This window comes from Zootoca vivipara, chromosome 8 (genome assembly GCF_965207765.1).
Source record: "Zootoca vivipara chromosome 8, rZooViv2.hap1.1, whole genome shotgun sequence".
Taxonomy (NCBI): Eukaryota; Metazoa; Chordata; class Lepidosauria; order Squamata; family Lacertidae; genus Zootoca; species Zootoca vivipara.
This window is the reverse complement of record NC_142591.1, coordinates 10970284-10987508: the sequence shown is the minus strand read 5'-3', so window position 1 is coordinate 10987508 and position 17225 is coordinate 10970284. Positions and strand designations below refer to the sequence as shown.

Sequence of the window (17225 nt, the reverse complement as noted above, 5' to 3'; positions counted from 1 at the left end):
GACTTCCTGGTTATCTTCAGTTGCCATTCTTGCCCAAATTTCCCTAAAGAGCACTGTGCCAGATGGCTTCAGAGGCAAAGAAAGTATTCCACACATGGTTTGCCTAACCATTCAGACAATTTTATCTTATACTAGGTCTTACACTCCAACATGCCTCAGATGAAAATACAACAACAACAATCTTTATTACGGTCCATAGACCCATCAGTTCGTTATAAAGTGATACCCAATAAGGACATCCTGACTTCAGGTTTCAAAAACATTTTGTTCAAACTTAGAGTTGGGATCATTGATTCTTGCAACCACCGTTAGAAACTTCGCCACTGCTAATGTTCTAGCATTTGGCCGGTCTTCCAATAGGAACTTGATATAATACTCCTCCGATTTTCCTGAGATGAGGGCTAGCAAATGTTAAAGGGTGAAATTAATTCAGCCCTAGCTTGCTTGAACTTCACACAGTGCAGCAGATGAAAGTATGGATGTTCTATTCTACATCAGTATCATGGACATTCTATTCTACATCAGTATCACTGCTTGAGCATTTGCTTTTGGTCAAGTGCAAAGGTTATTAGAGGAAACACCCAAAACTGCAGTATTTCAAGCACAGAAATGTTTGACTGTGTATTTCATTTCGGGAAGCCCAAGGGAAATCCAAAATCAATAAATACAACTAACTGGGGGGGGGGGGAGAGAGAGAGAGACTATGTAATGCCATCATGCATTTATGAGTATTTTGCAAGCATGATAACTGTGAACAACTGAGTTTGGGGAGACCTAAATTCGGCAGTCTTTCCATCAGTGCAAGCTTTCAGCTTGCCAGATGAAACGATATCCACTCTCCCCTCCCTACACGCTGGGGGTCATCTCCCCCCCCCCAGCAAATTGGGGAGTAGGGTGGAGAGGGGCAGAAACCCCATTGCACTAGTGAAGTCCTTGTATAGGCTTCTGTTGGGGGACTCCTTAGTTGCATCTGACCCCCAGGTGTAACGCAGTATAAAAATTGTTGAAATATATTTAGTCTGGACAAAGAGAGGCTAGAGTGGAATGATAAAAATGAATACTTGTGACTCTTAGCTTGACGGTCTTAACCTCCTCTGAATTCCACTAGTTTGCCAACTTTGTAGCCTATTCACCTGATGTTTGACCTTTGTTCACCTCCCTTTTGCATTTAGGAACAGTTCCTTTTCTCATAAAGCTATAATGCAGTAAATAGGAAGGTGAGAGTGATCATTGATCTCCACTAAATGGGAGAGCAATTACTGAAAAGGCCACATTTCAAAGCAATTTAATTTCCCTTTGGGAAGAAGGATGATCAGAAGGAGAGCACTATAGCATTGCACATGACAGGGATGTATTGCCCAAGACAATTATACTTGCTTCTGGAAGGGAATAGAGAGTTAATAAAATAACAGAAAGTGATGATCAAATAAATAAAAAGAAATCAATCTGTTGTTGGCAGGTAAGACAGTCTTCGTACTTAGCTTCCCACAGGTTCTAAAGGTACACTTTTTAAAGAAGAATTTTAAAAATTACTACTGATGCCATAGCACTCAAATGGCTAACTTTAGTCAGTCCTGTGACATTAATCAGAAGCGTGTCCCCCGAAAAGAGATTCTGTGCTCCTCTTCTGTGTGTGAAAATCCGAACTGTGATCCACTGAATTTATTCCCTCAAACAGAAGAAGATGCCACTGGGATGCTGTTTATGAAGGGTGATTTTGCTGCAAACAGACCTTCCCTTTTAACTTCACTGGATTGTGCTAGAAACCTCAATTTGGCCTTAGGAATAGCCATGCTTTGAACACATTTCTCCTGCTCCTAGTAACCTTCCAGCTACTTAAATCCCACTATCTTCAAGGAAGCCTGTATCGGCAAATGTCAGGCACTGACCGCTTTGATAAGTCACATTTTCTTCCCCTTCCACATCTAAGAAAGAAAATGCAGCTTTCTAAGATGGTTTAAATGTCCACCATCATCTCTTTAGAAAAAGAATGCTGTGCAGAAGAGCTACTGCTTCTGAAAACACCTCTGAATCCATAATATGAGACTCTTAATCTCAGGGTTGTGGGTTCAAGCCCCACGTTGGGCAAAAGATTCCTGCATTGCAGGGGCTTGGACTAGATGACCCTCGTGGCCCCTTCCAATTCTACAATTCTGTTATTCTATTGGACTGGTATAGTAGTAGCTGGTTTCCACTGCCTTTTGGGGGTTCCTTTGTATATAATATTCAAGAAGTATCTTCACATATTTTCTGTCAGCAGGATTTGGTTTGATCAAGATTGCAATCCGTTTCTGGTTGTTCATTGTAGCCCATTCTCTCCCCCCCCCCCGCCGCCTTGCTCCCCCCCTTCCCTTGAAGATAAGGAGGGACTGTTAATGTGCCAGTCTTGGCTGATAAAGCAACTGGTGCTTACAGCACCCGCAGAATACAATACCGCGAGGCAATTAGCATTACTCCTTTCAACCTTTAAATGGGTTGAAGGTACCATTATGAGGATGCAGGCTGGGTGGGTTCTTTGCTTCAAATGGTTCAAGCTGCGCAGACTTTAGAAAATGCGTCTTTTACGAGAGTAGCTTTCGACTGTAGATCTGCACATCACAACAAAGAGAGTGCATAGGGTGATATCTAATGCAGTGGCGACAGTTGTATATGTATGTTGTTTTCATTTATGGGTAAAGTCAGAAAGACTAGTAAACACGGCAGCGTTAAGGCTAGTATCACTTTTAACCGCATTCAGCTGGAAATGCTTTTAAAAGCAAAACAGTCCTACTCATCTAAGGGAAACTCCATAGGAGAAGAAGTCCAATGTTCCAAAATTTACCTTGTGTGCCCCCCATATGGAATTCCTCTTGGTGCTGGTACATAGAATAGGTCGTCCTGTCCAGATCGGAGAACATATAGAGGAATACATAGGGGGAAGCACTCTGTTTTATGCCATGCCATAAATGGCATTCAGATTTGTTTTTGTTGACATTCATCTGTCTTGAGAGACAATAGAGTGCACCTCCTGGAGTGAAGTCAAAACAGCTGGTTTAGCACCACCAGTGATTTCCCCGGGGCGCAAGCCTGGGCAGTGTGTATGGAGGTCCTGGGCTGCCAGACGACAAGACTCAGTCTCTCTGATGTGGTCCAGAGGAAAGCAGGACAATATATTTGGCCCCAAGCTTGGCTGCAGGAGTTGCTGTAAGGAGGCGTACAACATGCCACCCAACCACCTTAGAGACCACTCTAGATTTGTTTAGGGCTTATTCCTGAAGATATCCTGCAAGGCAGCAGAGGTTTAGGGTCAGAGTTTTCCTTCTCCTAGGTGGGCTACCTTCTCAGGTTGAGGAGCCCCATCTGCCCCTCACTTCCCTCTACAACAAGACCGCTTTCTTGGTCATGGGACCCAGTATTTGTCTAGTCTGCTCAATTGGCTGGAACCTTTCTTCGCATGCTAGGGAAGTCCCTAACTCGAGGGTTTGAGACCCATCGGCTACCGGCATCTGGTTTATGGGGTTTCTCTGGTTTATAGGGCCTTCTCAGTGGTGGCGCCTGCCCTGTGGAACGCCCTCCCAACAGATGTCAAAGAGGAAAACAACTACCAGAATTTTAGAAGACATCTGAAGGCAGCCCTGTTCAGGGAGGCTTTTAATGTTTAATAGATTATTGTGTTTTATTTTTCTGTTGGAAGCCGCCCAGAGTGGCTGGGGAAGCCCAGCCAGATGGGCGGGGTATAAATAATAAATTATTATTATTATTATTAGATGACCAGTCAAAGCCATTCCCAAGGTGTGGCCACTGTCACATGCCGACAGCTTCTAGGAGGCATGGGTGACAGCTGAGTGCAGGGTGGGGGACCAAAGGTCAACAAACTACCCCAGAAGGAGCACAACGTGTTCCCCACCACAGAGGTACTACCCCTCCCCTAACACCCCATACCCCCCTCAGAATTGTTTACATGCATGATAAATGCATTGCGCCGACTTCTTCCCTCCTTTCAATCTCCAAAGAATTTCTTTTCCCAAAGATAACCTAGCATTCTAGGCTCTGTTTTTTCCACAAAATGGGCTCAGTGGAAGATCACCACTGGAAAACAATAGATAGCCAGAATAAGAGTGAATCTGATTAAGTGGGAGCACTTAGGATTTTAGGAGTCTCTATTTATTTAGGGGTGAGAGTATTTATGTAGAGAAATTGTTACTGGTCATATTTCTGTGACTTCTCACCATTGTGTGTGTTTAGCATTGCTGTTCACCAGTTATTCAGGGTCAGCTTCTGTGAGTGGAAATGTAAAACACAGTGGTAGGTTGGTTCTCAAAATTAATCCGTTCCAGGAGTCCGTTCGACTTCGGAAACGGTTTGAAAACCAAAGTGCAGCTTCCGATTGGCTGCAGGAGCTTCCTGCACTCAAGTGGAAGCCACATTGGATGTTCAGCTTCTAAAAAATGTTCGCAAACCAGAACACTCACTTCCAGGTTTGCAGCATTTGGAAGCCGATTTGTTCGGGAGCCAAGCCATTCAATTACCAAGGTATCACTGTACTGTGAACTTGCCAGTATGGACAGAGGTCATAAAAATGAGACCAAAATCACAAGAGAGTGAGTGCATAAACGTCTCACCTTACCCACAAAAGTTGTGACCTGCTGCTTCCTTCCCATGGTAGGTGGCACTACGGTATTAATCAAAGAGACTGACTCCTATTGCTGCAGAATTGATCCCCATCCTTTTATGACCTAAGAGGTCACTGGATGAGATGGAGATCCTGTGAAGATGCCAGGGTGTCCTTTATGTGGACAAAGCAAGATATGGTTCTTCCCGCCTTACCAGTCCTCCAAAGGCAACAAGGCAAAGAATCTTTAAGCAGAAAGGAGCAGAGGATGCTTCTCTTTATCACCAACCACCACAAACTGCAGAGAATTTAGCTCTGGCGCCCAGGTGGCGCTGTGGTTAAACCACTGAGCCTAGGGCTTGCTGATCAGAAGGTCGGCGGTTCGAATCCCTGTGACGGGGTGAGCTCCCGTTGCTCGGTCCCAGCTCCTGCCAACCTAGCAGTTCAAAAGCACGTCAAAATGCAAGTAGATAAATAGGAACCGCTACAGCGGGAAGGTAAATGGTGTTTCCGTGTGCTGCTCTGGTTTGCCAGAAGTGGCTTTGTCATGCTGGCCACATGACCTGGAAGCTATATGCCGGCTCCCTCGGCCAATAATGCGAGATGAGTGTGCAACCCCAGAGTCGGTCACAACTGGACCTAATGGTCAGGGGTCCCTTTACCTTTACCTTTATTCTCTTCAGCAAGCTGTCCTCTCTGCCAGCTCCTGCAGATGAATACTATTCCCCAGCCAGGCTTCTATCCCATGCTATTCTGAGACTTGAGAAAGAAGCTCTTAGGAGAACAGTGTATTTCAAAGCATTTTTAAATCTGCAATATGCATCGCAACAAACACTTGCAGGAAGAGAAAATAAAAATGATTTAGTATGTTAGTGTTGGTGCATCATCAATGTCTGTTCCAGTTTGTGGATAGATAGACCATATCCCATGCAGGTTCAAATAGCCATGTTTAGGTTACTAAGATGCAGGGTGTGTACATAAAAATAGAAAGATTTAGCATAAGGCGGAAAAAACAGCAGTTTAACTGCCTATATTTTGTTAATGTTTTCATGGCCGCATAATATTTCATGAGTCTTATTTTGATGAAGCAGATTAAAGAACGGAAGCAGGGATTTCAAACATTGATCCTGCATTCTGTGAGGCGTTAAGTCTAGCCTCATTTTCCACTGGGAATTAAATGGACCACACTTTGCAGTCTAAATTATTATTATTATTATTATTATTATTATTATTATTATTATTATTATTAAAAAAGAACAAGGAACTGCTCTGAAAACAAAGCCTGATTCAGACTCTATTAATCATTATGCTGTGTCTCTTGCTTACTCTTACTCTTGCTTTCAGTCTAATTTGATGAATTGGCTTTAGCAGTTTAAGTCTCAACTTATGCCTAGCAAGAATGGCAGAGCCGTCCTTTTTGCTACTGCCTGACAAAGCCCCTTGATGCAAAGTGGTTTAAGAATTAGAAATAATAAATGCAGAGTTATTCCATGGCTCTAAGGACTGACCAAACAGCACATGGGTTACTGTGTGGCGGGGTGCAAGTTGTAATCATTCCAGTACAGTCGTACCTTGGAAGTCTAATGGAATCTGTTCCGCAAGTCCGTTTGACTTCCAAAACGTTCGGAAACCAAAGCATGGCTTCTGATTGGGTGCAGGAAGTTCTTGCAGCCAATCGGAAGCCGTAGGTTTGTGACGTTTGGGAGCCAAAACGTTCGGGAACTAAGCTGTTCGAAAACCAAGATACGGCTGTATTTCCCTTCAACCGGACAGGGAGAAGTGGTGGCTCTAGTCATCAGAGCCTCCATATTTAGAGGCAGCATACCTGTGAATGTCAGGTAGTCGAGGGTAAAAGATGAAGGGTGTTGCTTTTATGCCTTTCCAGAAATATCCAGCTGACTTAAATTTGCTGTATAATCTGATCTACCAGGACTCTTCTTACATCATATGATGTAAGAAGAGTCCTGGTCGATCAGATCATACAGCTAATTTAAGTCAGCTGGATCATATATCATATAATGTAAGCTGTCCATGTTTGTTATATTCCACTTTTCTCCGAAACCGCTTGACCGATTGCGTTGAAATTTGGACACAACGTCAAATGTGAATAGGTGAGTGTTTGTATAAACTTTTCTGGAAAAACCAGAAAAACGGGAACATGAGAGGTTGCAAAACATCGCCCTCTAGCGGCGACTCCAATGGTACTGCAGCTAGAAAACCTTCCCTCTCCAAAACAGCTCAGCTCGGGTTTGCAGGGAAGAGCAAAACAGCAGACTGGGCTGAGTGGAGGTGTGGACTCGCCTGGGGTGGGGGTGGGGGCAGGACGGGTTTGGGATGGGTCATGGATCAGGATGGGGTGGGGGGAGTCACAGGGATGACCCACAGAAACATGTGGCTGGGTACAGCTAGTTCTTAATACAAGCAAACTTGTGCGACCCTCTTCTGCTTTGGCAGGACTCATCGGTGGGTTACCATCTTTTTAGTTTTCCTTCTTTCTTTCTTTTTCCTTTTTCCAAAGGCTATGCCAGTTGGAAAAAATGGCTTTAATGCTTTAAGAACATGCTAGATAATCAAGCAGCAGCTGCGAGAACAGTGGTTTGGAAAGCTTTTCAATAATCGTTTTGATATATTTGCCCTGGATTCCTATTTTTGCTCTGCTTGTCTGTGATAAAAGTAAACGTATGAAAATATAGATCACGTTATACCATAAAGCAAAATAACCAAAAAGCAGGGTTTTTTTAAAAAAAAAATCATAAAAAAATATTCGTCCCAGCAGACTTAGAAGCATTTTTCTTTTTATGATAAATGTTTGGTGTCATTTTTCAACATATGGTTCCTACATAAATCTTCTCTCCAAAGCTGCTTGCAGGCAGTTTTGCCCGGAACGGGGTAGGTGTTGGTGCCTGTGTTTCTGTATGCCAACTGCTTGATCAGATGCGAATGTTCTGCTCTAATAACGTAAATTAGCCCTAGAAACTAACACATTGAAAATTAACCCTTGCAAAAATTGAAAATAAGGGACCCTTGTCATAACTGCCTTCACAGCTTCAGTGTAAAACTGGTGCTGCAAAATTATCCTCGGGATGCCAAATGGTGACATATATGCTCTTTAAAATGCCTGTGTTCTCTTAATCAACACGCACATGTTCGTTTATAGCAGTTCCTCTCTGAAGCGGTTAACGGCAGGATCCTATGCAAATGAAGATAAATGCTTCTCCCACAGCATTGCAGGCGACCCAAAAATTGCTGTTAATTCTGCTAAGGGGGAGGGGGGGAGACTTTCACGTTTTTTATTGGCGTTTTAATCTTTCTTTCAAACATTGTACACTCACCTGCCAAAATACGAAAGGGAGGTTGCATGCTTTACACACTAATCCTATTTAAATTTCATTGGGAATATTCACTCCAGTTGCTACAATGCTGCAGTATTGCGGTCTTAGTCCATACCAGTGGTGTCACTCTGAAGTAATTGTTGTCAAGCCAGTGCACACCACAACCCTCCAACAGCCCCCACCTTCTGTCTAGGTATAGTTTGAATCTAGAGCCGATAGCAAGTTAGCTTAAGAGCAGGAAGTAAGGAAGACCATGCTATGCTAATCTTCTTATCTTGGGTAGCAGTTAGAGCTCAATTGCCACGTTGCAGGTTGGCCACTTATGTCAATATGGTCAATGACCACCCAGCTACAGGGGAGGTCACACGTGGTTACATTCAATAAATATACAATCTGTGTACACATATAGTGTCTTCTCTCATTTTTGGTGCATAACACTTGACCCAGAAAAGGGAGAGTTGCAGAGAAATGAGCAAATTCTTCTTCTTAATTTCTAGGCATATGGTAGATGGCTGCTGTTGCGCCAATGAAAATGTTTTCTTGGCAAAAGAAAGAAACAGAGAGAGAGATTTGGCTTTAGCTGTAGTTCACTTATGTTGAATCTGGAGTGCTATTTGTGTACGTTGGGGTATTGTTTAGCTGGGGATTGTTGATGTTGTAGACATTATTTTTTGTATCTTTCTTGTAGAGCTTAATTATGATTTATGTGGAAATTGTTTGGTTTGTGCATTTTTTGCTGTTTTATTTATGGCTACTTTTGTTGTTGTAATTGTGTATTTTTGTCATGTCATAAGCCACCTTGAGCATGATTTGAACTATGGAAAGGCAGCATATCAATAAAATTATATATGTATGCATACTTCTTACTTGACTTTTACCATATTCAATGCACTGAAGTTTCAACGTTGATGATTACTTGCTTCAAATTCACTGTGCGGCACTCTGGAAACCCTTCAGGGTTGAAAAATGAGGCATGAATACATGTAAATACATTATACAATCAGTGTAACATAGTAAATTGCCTAATATTGGATCAGACTACTCTGTCAATCTAGCTAAGTTCTGTCTACTCTGAGAATGGCTCCTCAGGGTCTGAGGGAGAAGTCTTCCACATCATCAACTACGAAATCACTTTTTAACTGGGTGCAAATCATATGTCTCCTAGTGAGTTACGGTATATCATAGGCTTGCCACATGTCTGGAATTTCCCAGACATACATGGAATACTGCAGAAATTGGCTAAATGTCTAAATGTTGGTTGTTTGCAAAAAAAAAAGTATCTCCACAACTTTGGGCAAAACTAAAAAAAAGCTCAGTAACTTTACCCCCTGAAAGCTGAACTTTTCTCTGCTCCCCTCCCCCCCAAAAATCATTGGGTTGAATCCAGTGAAGAAGATTAGATCAGGCATCCCCAAACTGCGGCCCTTCAGATGTTTTGGCCTACAACTCCCATGATCCCTAGCTAACAGGACCAGTGGTCAGGGATGATGGGAATTGTAGTCCAAAACATCTGAAGGGCCGAAGCTTGGGGATGCCTGGATTAGATCAAAGTATACTTCCATGAGCTGGAGAGCACGGTTGATACTTTCTGTCATGATGATTATAAAAACACTCACCCTGAAACTCAAATATATCATAAGAATTAGCATCAAAAGGATAGCCTAGTAACAGGAGTTTTAAGTACTCGTTCCCAATTAGCTCAGTGTCATCTGTGTTCAAAGTAGCATCTGAATCTTGCTCAAGTTCATGGTGTTATGATGCAGCACTGATGCAGCCCGCTTCTGTCTCTGTTGCTTTTAGAATTAGACTGTGATTAATTTAGTGCTTTGCATCTTTCGCCTTTCATACGTCTTGAATTCTAAGACACCTCACAACTTTTTGATGGTGGGCATCTAACAAATGAGGTAGCAATTCTGCTTTGTAATATTTTAACGCTTGTGATGCTGCAGTGGCCAGAGAACAGGGCTGGGACAGAGCCATGGGTTGGGCTGGGCAGCGGGGTAGTCAGCTCAGCGCTTTGCGGATGCGCTGGATTGGCACCAGCAATGCTACCATCTATACAGTGGCTCCAGGGCTGGATTTAGGTCTGGTGAGGCCCTAAGCTACTAAAAGTAATGGGGCCCTTTATATAGCAGGTGGGGCCCATTACTTACATCATAGGAGCCTGCACTGTTGCTGTATGTAGGTTTTATTTTATTTGTTTTTTATCTTATATTTTGGAAATGTGCCTCATATTTTCTAAAGCGTTTTCTATGATTTTGTACAATTCTGTACATTTAGAAGACCCATGGGTTTCTTAAATAGCATGGGCTATATGTTCTTTTGATTCTACTTAGCATAGTGTGTTTATTCTCTACTCAAAGATGTTGGTAGTATTTCCTCATCACTATTCTTTTAAAAATATGCATCTGAGTAGAAAATGAATAGATTCACTGTTGATAATGCCCAAATATTTCTAAATTATTGTGATGTGCTCCTGCTATTTACTTTTAACAGATGTGCTCTAGAAGATCTAGTTACCCCCCTCCAGTTATGACTGATTTAATAAATCAATGCACATTGTAGTCACGGATTGCCAATCAGTCTTGCAAAATAGCCATTTTCTTTAGCATTTATTTCTACTTACAGATACATTGTGTGCATTGGGGGGGGGGGGTATAATAGTAAAGCAACAGAGGCAAGCAGTGTTATATTAGGACCCGTGAGAAAATGTTAACTAATTCTTTGTATAAGGTCTCTTCATATGTTTGGCATTTACAGATTGAAGCTTGCATAATCCCTGATGGCAATGCCATGAGGAAGATTAATATGGTTAGGTCAAGTGGCAGACTTGGAGCAGGAAAGATCCAGTTAATTTTTTTAGCAGGGAACCCCATTTTGGGTTTTCCACATTAGGTGGCAAGAGATCTTGGACTGGACCTAACCTGTTGGCAGTTTGCATGATGAAGAGGTAAAATGCAATATGGAAAGTGAAAAGTGAAAAGAAACAGCTATTGTAAATACCTGGTGCCTTTTTGAGCACAGGTGAGCAACTCATGCTTTGGAGAGTAATGTTAGTACATTTGTATTAAGTAAAAAAAAAAGTAGTATCTACAACTGTCAGTGACTAATGTTAGATATACCTTGAACGCGATTCACTAAAAACTAAATGTGAAAAATTGTTGTGATGCTGGCCTGAACAATAATTCAATAGAATTCTGTCTCTGTTAGATCTTTAACAAAATTAAGTTAAGCATATTGTAGTTAAACAGAGGCTTTGATCCAGAATTTGTATGACCAGAAACCGGATATTTGCAAGACTTCTCCTCCCACGTGAAAACACACACATACACATACAGTGGTTCCTCGGTTTATGAACACAATTGGTTCCAGAAGTCTGTTCATAAACTGAAGCGTTCATAAACTGAAGCGAACTTTCCTATTGAAAGTAATGGAGAGTGGATTAATCTGTTCCAGACGGTCCACAGAGTACTTAAACTGAAGCGTTCATAAACTGAAGTGAACTTTCCCATTGAAAGTAATGGAAAGTGAATTAATCCATTGCAGATGGGTCCGCGGCGTTCGTAAACCGAAAATTCGTAAACCGAGGTGTTCATAAACCGAGGTTCCACAGTATACACAAATGCTCTCCCTCCCCCCTCCCCCAAACACTAGGAGAGCTTCAGGAAATGACTGAGAGGCAAACTGCCTCCCCCCAGTCTTCTCCAGTTCTCCTTTCCTGCTACAGCCCCAGCTTACCATATCCCAGGTCTTTCCTGATAGTCTTCCATCCTCTGAGAGGTAGGGAAGGGTAGCTGAGCAAATGGCTTCTGCTCATGCAAACACTGGATTCAAGCCAGACTAGTCCATTGCAATCAATATTTGCAGTACTTGAAAACAGTCCTTTCCCAGAGAAATATTCCCTTAAGTCTAATTAGCTGATACTCACCATCTTTATTTTTAAAACATTTTTTTAAAAAAATATTACAGTATAAGAATATTGTACGCCTAAGGTATGGGGGAGTCATTAGAGTGGCTTAATTCAACATATTTATCAAGCCATTTAGCTGCAAATTTAGCAGTTTTGCATAAAATCTGCTTATAAAGCGGCAATCACACATCAGTTTCTTACCTGCTTTGATGTTTTAGAATAAAAACAAATTCATTGTGAGCATAAACATTTGCTATGAAATTCTTCCCATAAACAGCACAGAGGAAATGCATACTACAGGTCTTCTTTAAAAATTCAAAACAAAGTGACATCCTATGCATTTGGAAAGGTTTGGCTTGCATTCCTGACTCCACATGAAATTCGTGGATTTGACTACCGTATCTGTACTACTTCTTGTGCAAGTACTCCTGCTGTTGGCTTCCTTTTATTCCCTGAGTAACCAGGAAACAGCTAAAACAGAAATCGCATTGTATGTAATTTACATGAAGGTTCTTTGAAATGTTTTGGATGGGGGGGGTGTCTAACGTGGCTGTTAGAAGCTGCCTTGACCACTTCACAGCTAATAGCCAGGAGGTTCAGGGGTTCTACTGATTGGGGTGGGCTTTGAAATAGGGGTATGAGGGAAAGGTACCCCACCCCCAGAAAATCAGACAGAGGCAACCTCTTCTAATGACTCCTGTTAGTGGTAGTTGTCTCCACCAATTTTCCAGAAACCATGCCAAAGCCCATCCCATACATGAGGGTCCTTCACCTTTCTCCAGGGTGGGCTTTTGGGGGGGGGCATCTTTCACCAGCCCTATATTATACATGCATTTCTATGGAACCAACCCAATTGGTACAACCACATTTTTAAAAATAGTTTAAGTGCCAAGCTTCTGTAGTTTCATGCAAATTTACCAAGTACTTTAAGCCTGTCAAAAGACACATTAAACTGCCACTGGACCAATTTTTGTAAATTCTGAGTTGGGATTCTAGCAACATGTTGACAGGAAGAGCTCACTAGTATGGTGAAGTGACTAGAGTTTTAAAGCAAGGAAACCAGTTAACCATGAACATGCATCAGTATATTATTTTCAGATATTACATTGCCAGTTTGAGTCCTCCATGGCTAAAACGCACCAGTGTGAGGAAAGACAACAAAATTAAATTGTAGATGTTGCTTTAAAGTAAAACAGAATGGAATATAAAGATGGCTGTGTATGTGTATGTAACAGTGGTTCTACTACTCAGTTTTAATTAAACATTCATGGTTGAAACTGCCACTTCATTTCCTCTATTTGAAGAGATGCAGATGTATGAGTTACTCATGCAGTTGGAGTTTCCAAGTTGTCAGTTCATTTAGACTAAACTTGTATTGAAACGCAAAATCTGTCAGCTGTTAAAATCACTGTTTAGTAGAGACACAGGCTTCGTACGCATGACCATTTACTCTGGCTCCAGTGCGCTCTCGCCGCTGGCTTTTCAATCGATGATGCAAAGCTTTCCTGTAGTTTCTTGAGAAATACTGCTGTTTGGTGCACTTTCCCTCAAACTAAACTTCAACAATCCAAAAGGAAAACTTAAGCTACCTTCACTTTGCAGTTAAGCTGAGGTGTGTACATTTGAGAAGGTCATTGTACATGTGTGGATGACAGCTCAGGCGCAGGTGACAGGTCCGTGAAAAGGGGTTGGAGGAGTTGACGAGGTAGTGACCACCTCACTGTTGTGTACAACTTGAAAGTCAGCGGAGAACCACCTCACTGTGTTTTCAGCCGCTAATGTGTACATAGCCATGGAGAAATCTAAGTTAAGTAATTGCATCAAAGCAGAATAGTCAGACTGAAAACTTGGCCTGAAATTTCATCTCTGGTAAGACTAAAACAACAGAACAGTTGTCAACATGAGTGGCCAGTTAGTCCTTATGGTGAATAATGTTGACTATGATTTCTGGAAAGTTCTGTACCTCAAGAGTGGGGAAATAGGCAGCAGACTTGCAGCAATCATGCAGTTTTGTATGTAATCACAACTTTAACCACATGCCCCATTAGCTTTATTTAGTCATGTGATTTCTTTATGTGTGAATGCTGTTGATAAATATTTTGCAAAGTTTGGGAGGTGGGTGTTTGGTGGAAGATAACCAGAAGTGCAAACATAACTCTGTGATAGAAAACATGAGAAATGATTAAATTTAATTTGGGTCAAATACATATCTCATCCTTTTCTGCAAAGGAGATTTAAGAATTTTCTGTGGTCCGGCTACTTTTGATTTCTTCAAAAAAGAGATACATATTGTTCATATACATTTTTTAGAGACCAAGTATTGATTAAGACACTAATAGAATGTTCTGGGTTGTATCCAACTCTGTGCAATGCATGCAGAATTCTGTTCATGTAACAGGACTTCGCCTTCCCCTCCTCCCTGCACGCCCTCAAAAACTGCTCAGAGGCACCCTCCAACCTTCTGGAGCAGATTATGAGGTGCACGGAAGAGAAGAGGATGGGAATGTTCGGACATAGACTCCTAGAATCATAGAGTTGCAAGGGACCACGAGGGTCATCTAATCTAACCCCCTATGTCGTAGAAGTCTGCTGCACTAAGGGAACAGCAACACTCAATGTGACCCTATAGGTTTGCTTTGATATACTTGTTCTAAACTTTTCCATTCTGCATCCCATGCAAGCAAAAATTAACAGCCTTTATAACAATTCTGGGGAACGCTTATCCATTTGGGTTGTTGAAATAGATGCTTAGTTATATTGTGTTGGGTCCAAACCTAGTAGACTCAACAGAATTTGGTAGTTCTGACTAACTTGGGTCCAGTTGCTTTCAGGGGATTCTGTTCTAATTATGACTAAGTCAGGATCCAGCCCTTTGTCCTGAGCACCTTTGGTCTTGCATGCTCATCTTCAAATTGTTGCAGTAATCGTCCAACTCTTCCTCAGATAGTCATCGTTCTCTGAACTTATTTCCTGGTTTTCATAGTTTGGGAGTTTGCACATATCCATGCACATAAACCCATTTCTCAAGCAGACACATTTTGACAGCTCTCAGTTCTTGGTGCAGCTGGAGGTTAGTGATAGATCAGGTTCTGATACATGCTCGGTGGCTCGGTGCCGTGTCCGTGTGCACTTCCTCCTCTCTAGAGGTAGTGAGGGGTGGGGTTATAACACAAATTACAAGCAAATGGTGGTGGGGGTGAAGTGTTTGGTTGTGGTTTGTGATATAGAAATATGGATATTGAGCATAGCTTGGCACACAATAAGTCATGAACTGTACAAAGTGCTCATGGTACATTGGGGTAGATAATGTGAGAAAACCGTGAGCACATCTGTAACTTGGATGCGTTTCCAAACTTGATTCAACCCTGGGGTATTTTCCTGTAAGAACACTGCATTGGTCCAATCTGATTCAAGATAAGGAACATGAGAATTTTGCATGCTTGTAGGCACAGTGCCAGTCTCAAGGCTCTGAACATCCCACAGTTGAGCCCAAGTTCTTTGTTGCAATCCTGTGGAGCGCTTTAGGTGATGCCCGTCCTCTGATACTGCTTCTCTCCCAACTCCCAGTCCAGATCTGGTACTTGGGATTGGCTCTGTTCATCGTCAGTGAGAAAGCATGGTTGTGCATAATGGCTGTGTTTCTGTATGTTTTTTTTTTTTTGTTAATCTTTATCAGGGCTTCCTATAGTGCATTTCATTTCTATTATTTTAGAATAATAGAACTTTGAGAAAACTAATCTAGCCAAAGTTACCTTTCTCTAATCGCAGTGGATTTTAAATTTCTGGGTAGTCATCATACTGGTTACCGTCTACCTTCATTCTGGCAGTGATACCAACAAAATCCCCCTATACATTTCCTGAGCTTGGTGCATTAAAACTACGGGCATGAACAAGTATAGGTGCTGCTGTCATTATTAGAGCAACTGCTAAATCCCTTCTTGTTTCTTTGTGCACAGAGAGTTTGGATGGAGAGACCCGGAACTTCCAGAAGTCATTCAGATGTTACAGCATCAGTTCCCCTCAGTACAATCCAATGCCGCTGCTTACTTACAGCACCTCTGCTTTGGAGACAATAAAATAAAAGCTGAGGTAAGAGAATTAGTTGTTTAAAACCTGTGCGTATGTGTGTTGTACAACATATGTATGCTAAACCACAGTTGAAATTCTGAGCTGCCTTTTTCTTTATGGAGAACTCCAGGAGACCTTCCTATCTTCTGCTGTGGCTTATTCCGTGCTGCTTTGTTGCCTTTTTGTGAGGCAGACTTCATGAACTGAGGTTTTCTTGGGGGGGGGCTTTTATTCTGTCATTGGGCTGTGTACCAAATTTCAGCTTTCTCTCTGTTGTGGAAGTACCTTAACCTTTTTTGACATCACCTTACATAAAGCTTTTAGTTACAGGCATGTGGAAGAAAAGGTAATCTCAGAACTATTGTTCATATAGCTTATTTCCAGAACATAGGGGAGGCAGGTGAGCACTGGAATAATAATTTCTTGATCATATGTGTAATCTCCCTCATTACAGACATGTGTATTGTTATTAAAGTGCAATTTTTCCTTGATTGGTTGGGCTACAGCAAGCCATGCCTCCTGGGAACGGTCACATTCACACAAAATTATTTGAATCAGTGATACTTTTTGTAGTATAGTTATACAGTACTGAAAGTTATAGTTAGCCTGATGCCCTGCTCTCTCATATCTCTCTTGAAAGAAATTGGTGTTTTGTTTTGTTTTTAAAAAAGATTTGCACCAGAGTCAAATGTGTTACAACCTCATTTTAGCCAACATTTAATGTTTCTGCTTAGCATAGATGCTTCCTAAAAGGTGCATCTTTGCCTTTAGCCTGGCTTCATTCATAATGGTGACTTGAGGACTTTTATCACTTGCTGACTCCATAGAAGGGCATTCTGCCCCTGACCATACTGCTTGCAGTATGCATCTGCTGTGATCACCAGAATTGTAGGAGGAACATGTCTCTGGACCTCCATTTGATCCCTGTAATTTAGGATGGTTGTGTGTGTTTAGGCACAGAGCCATTTGCCTTTTCAAGTGATGAAAAGACTAAAAGGATTGTATTTCTTTAAAGTCTTTACATTATAGAGTTAGAATGGAACCCCTGGAGCACTAGCAAGTATACAGATGGAAAGTTGTTAATTTGTTAACTAACTTCAAAAGGTCCCTTAGGATCCTTTCTTTTGATGAGCTGACCCATCCACTCTGCTTATTGGATTTTTTTATATATATAAACAAGATTCTTCATAGGAATTAGAGTTGTGTCTGCAAGGTCAGAAAATGTGGCTCTACTTGCTCCTTCCTTTGGCTGCAATGAACCAGTAATTGTGAAGCCATTTCTTGCATATATTGAGTAAAACGCAACATTGTGGAATGTGTTTTT

The 17225-nt window shown here is 41.7% G+C and overlaps 1 protein-coding gene across 2 annotated transcripts in view; it reads left to right on the top strand.

Annotated features, from left to right (window-relative positions):
- Window positions 1-17225, top strand: part of CTNND2 (catenin delta 2) — a 466576-nt gene that overhangs the window by 329460 nt on the left and 119891 nt on the right. For both annotated transcript variants that reach the window (XM_088675087.1, XM_088675086.1), the window contains exon 10: window positions 15790-15922. In XM_088675087.1, coding sequence (XP_088531213.1) covers window positions 15790-15922 — 133 coding nt within the window. The remainder of the gene's footprint in view (window positions 1-15789; window positions 15923-17225) is intronic.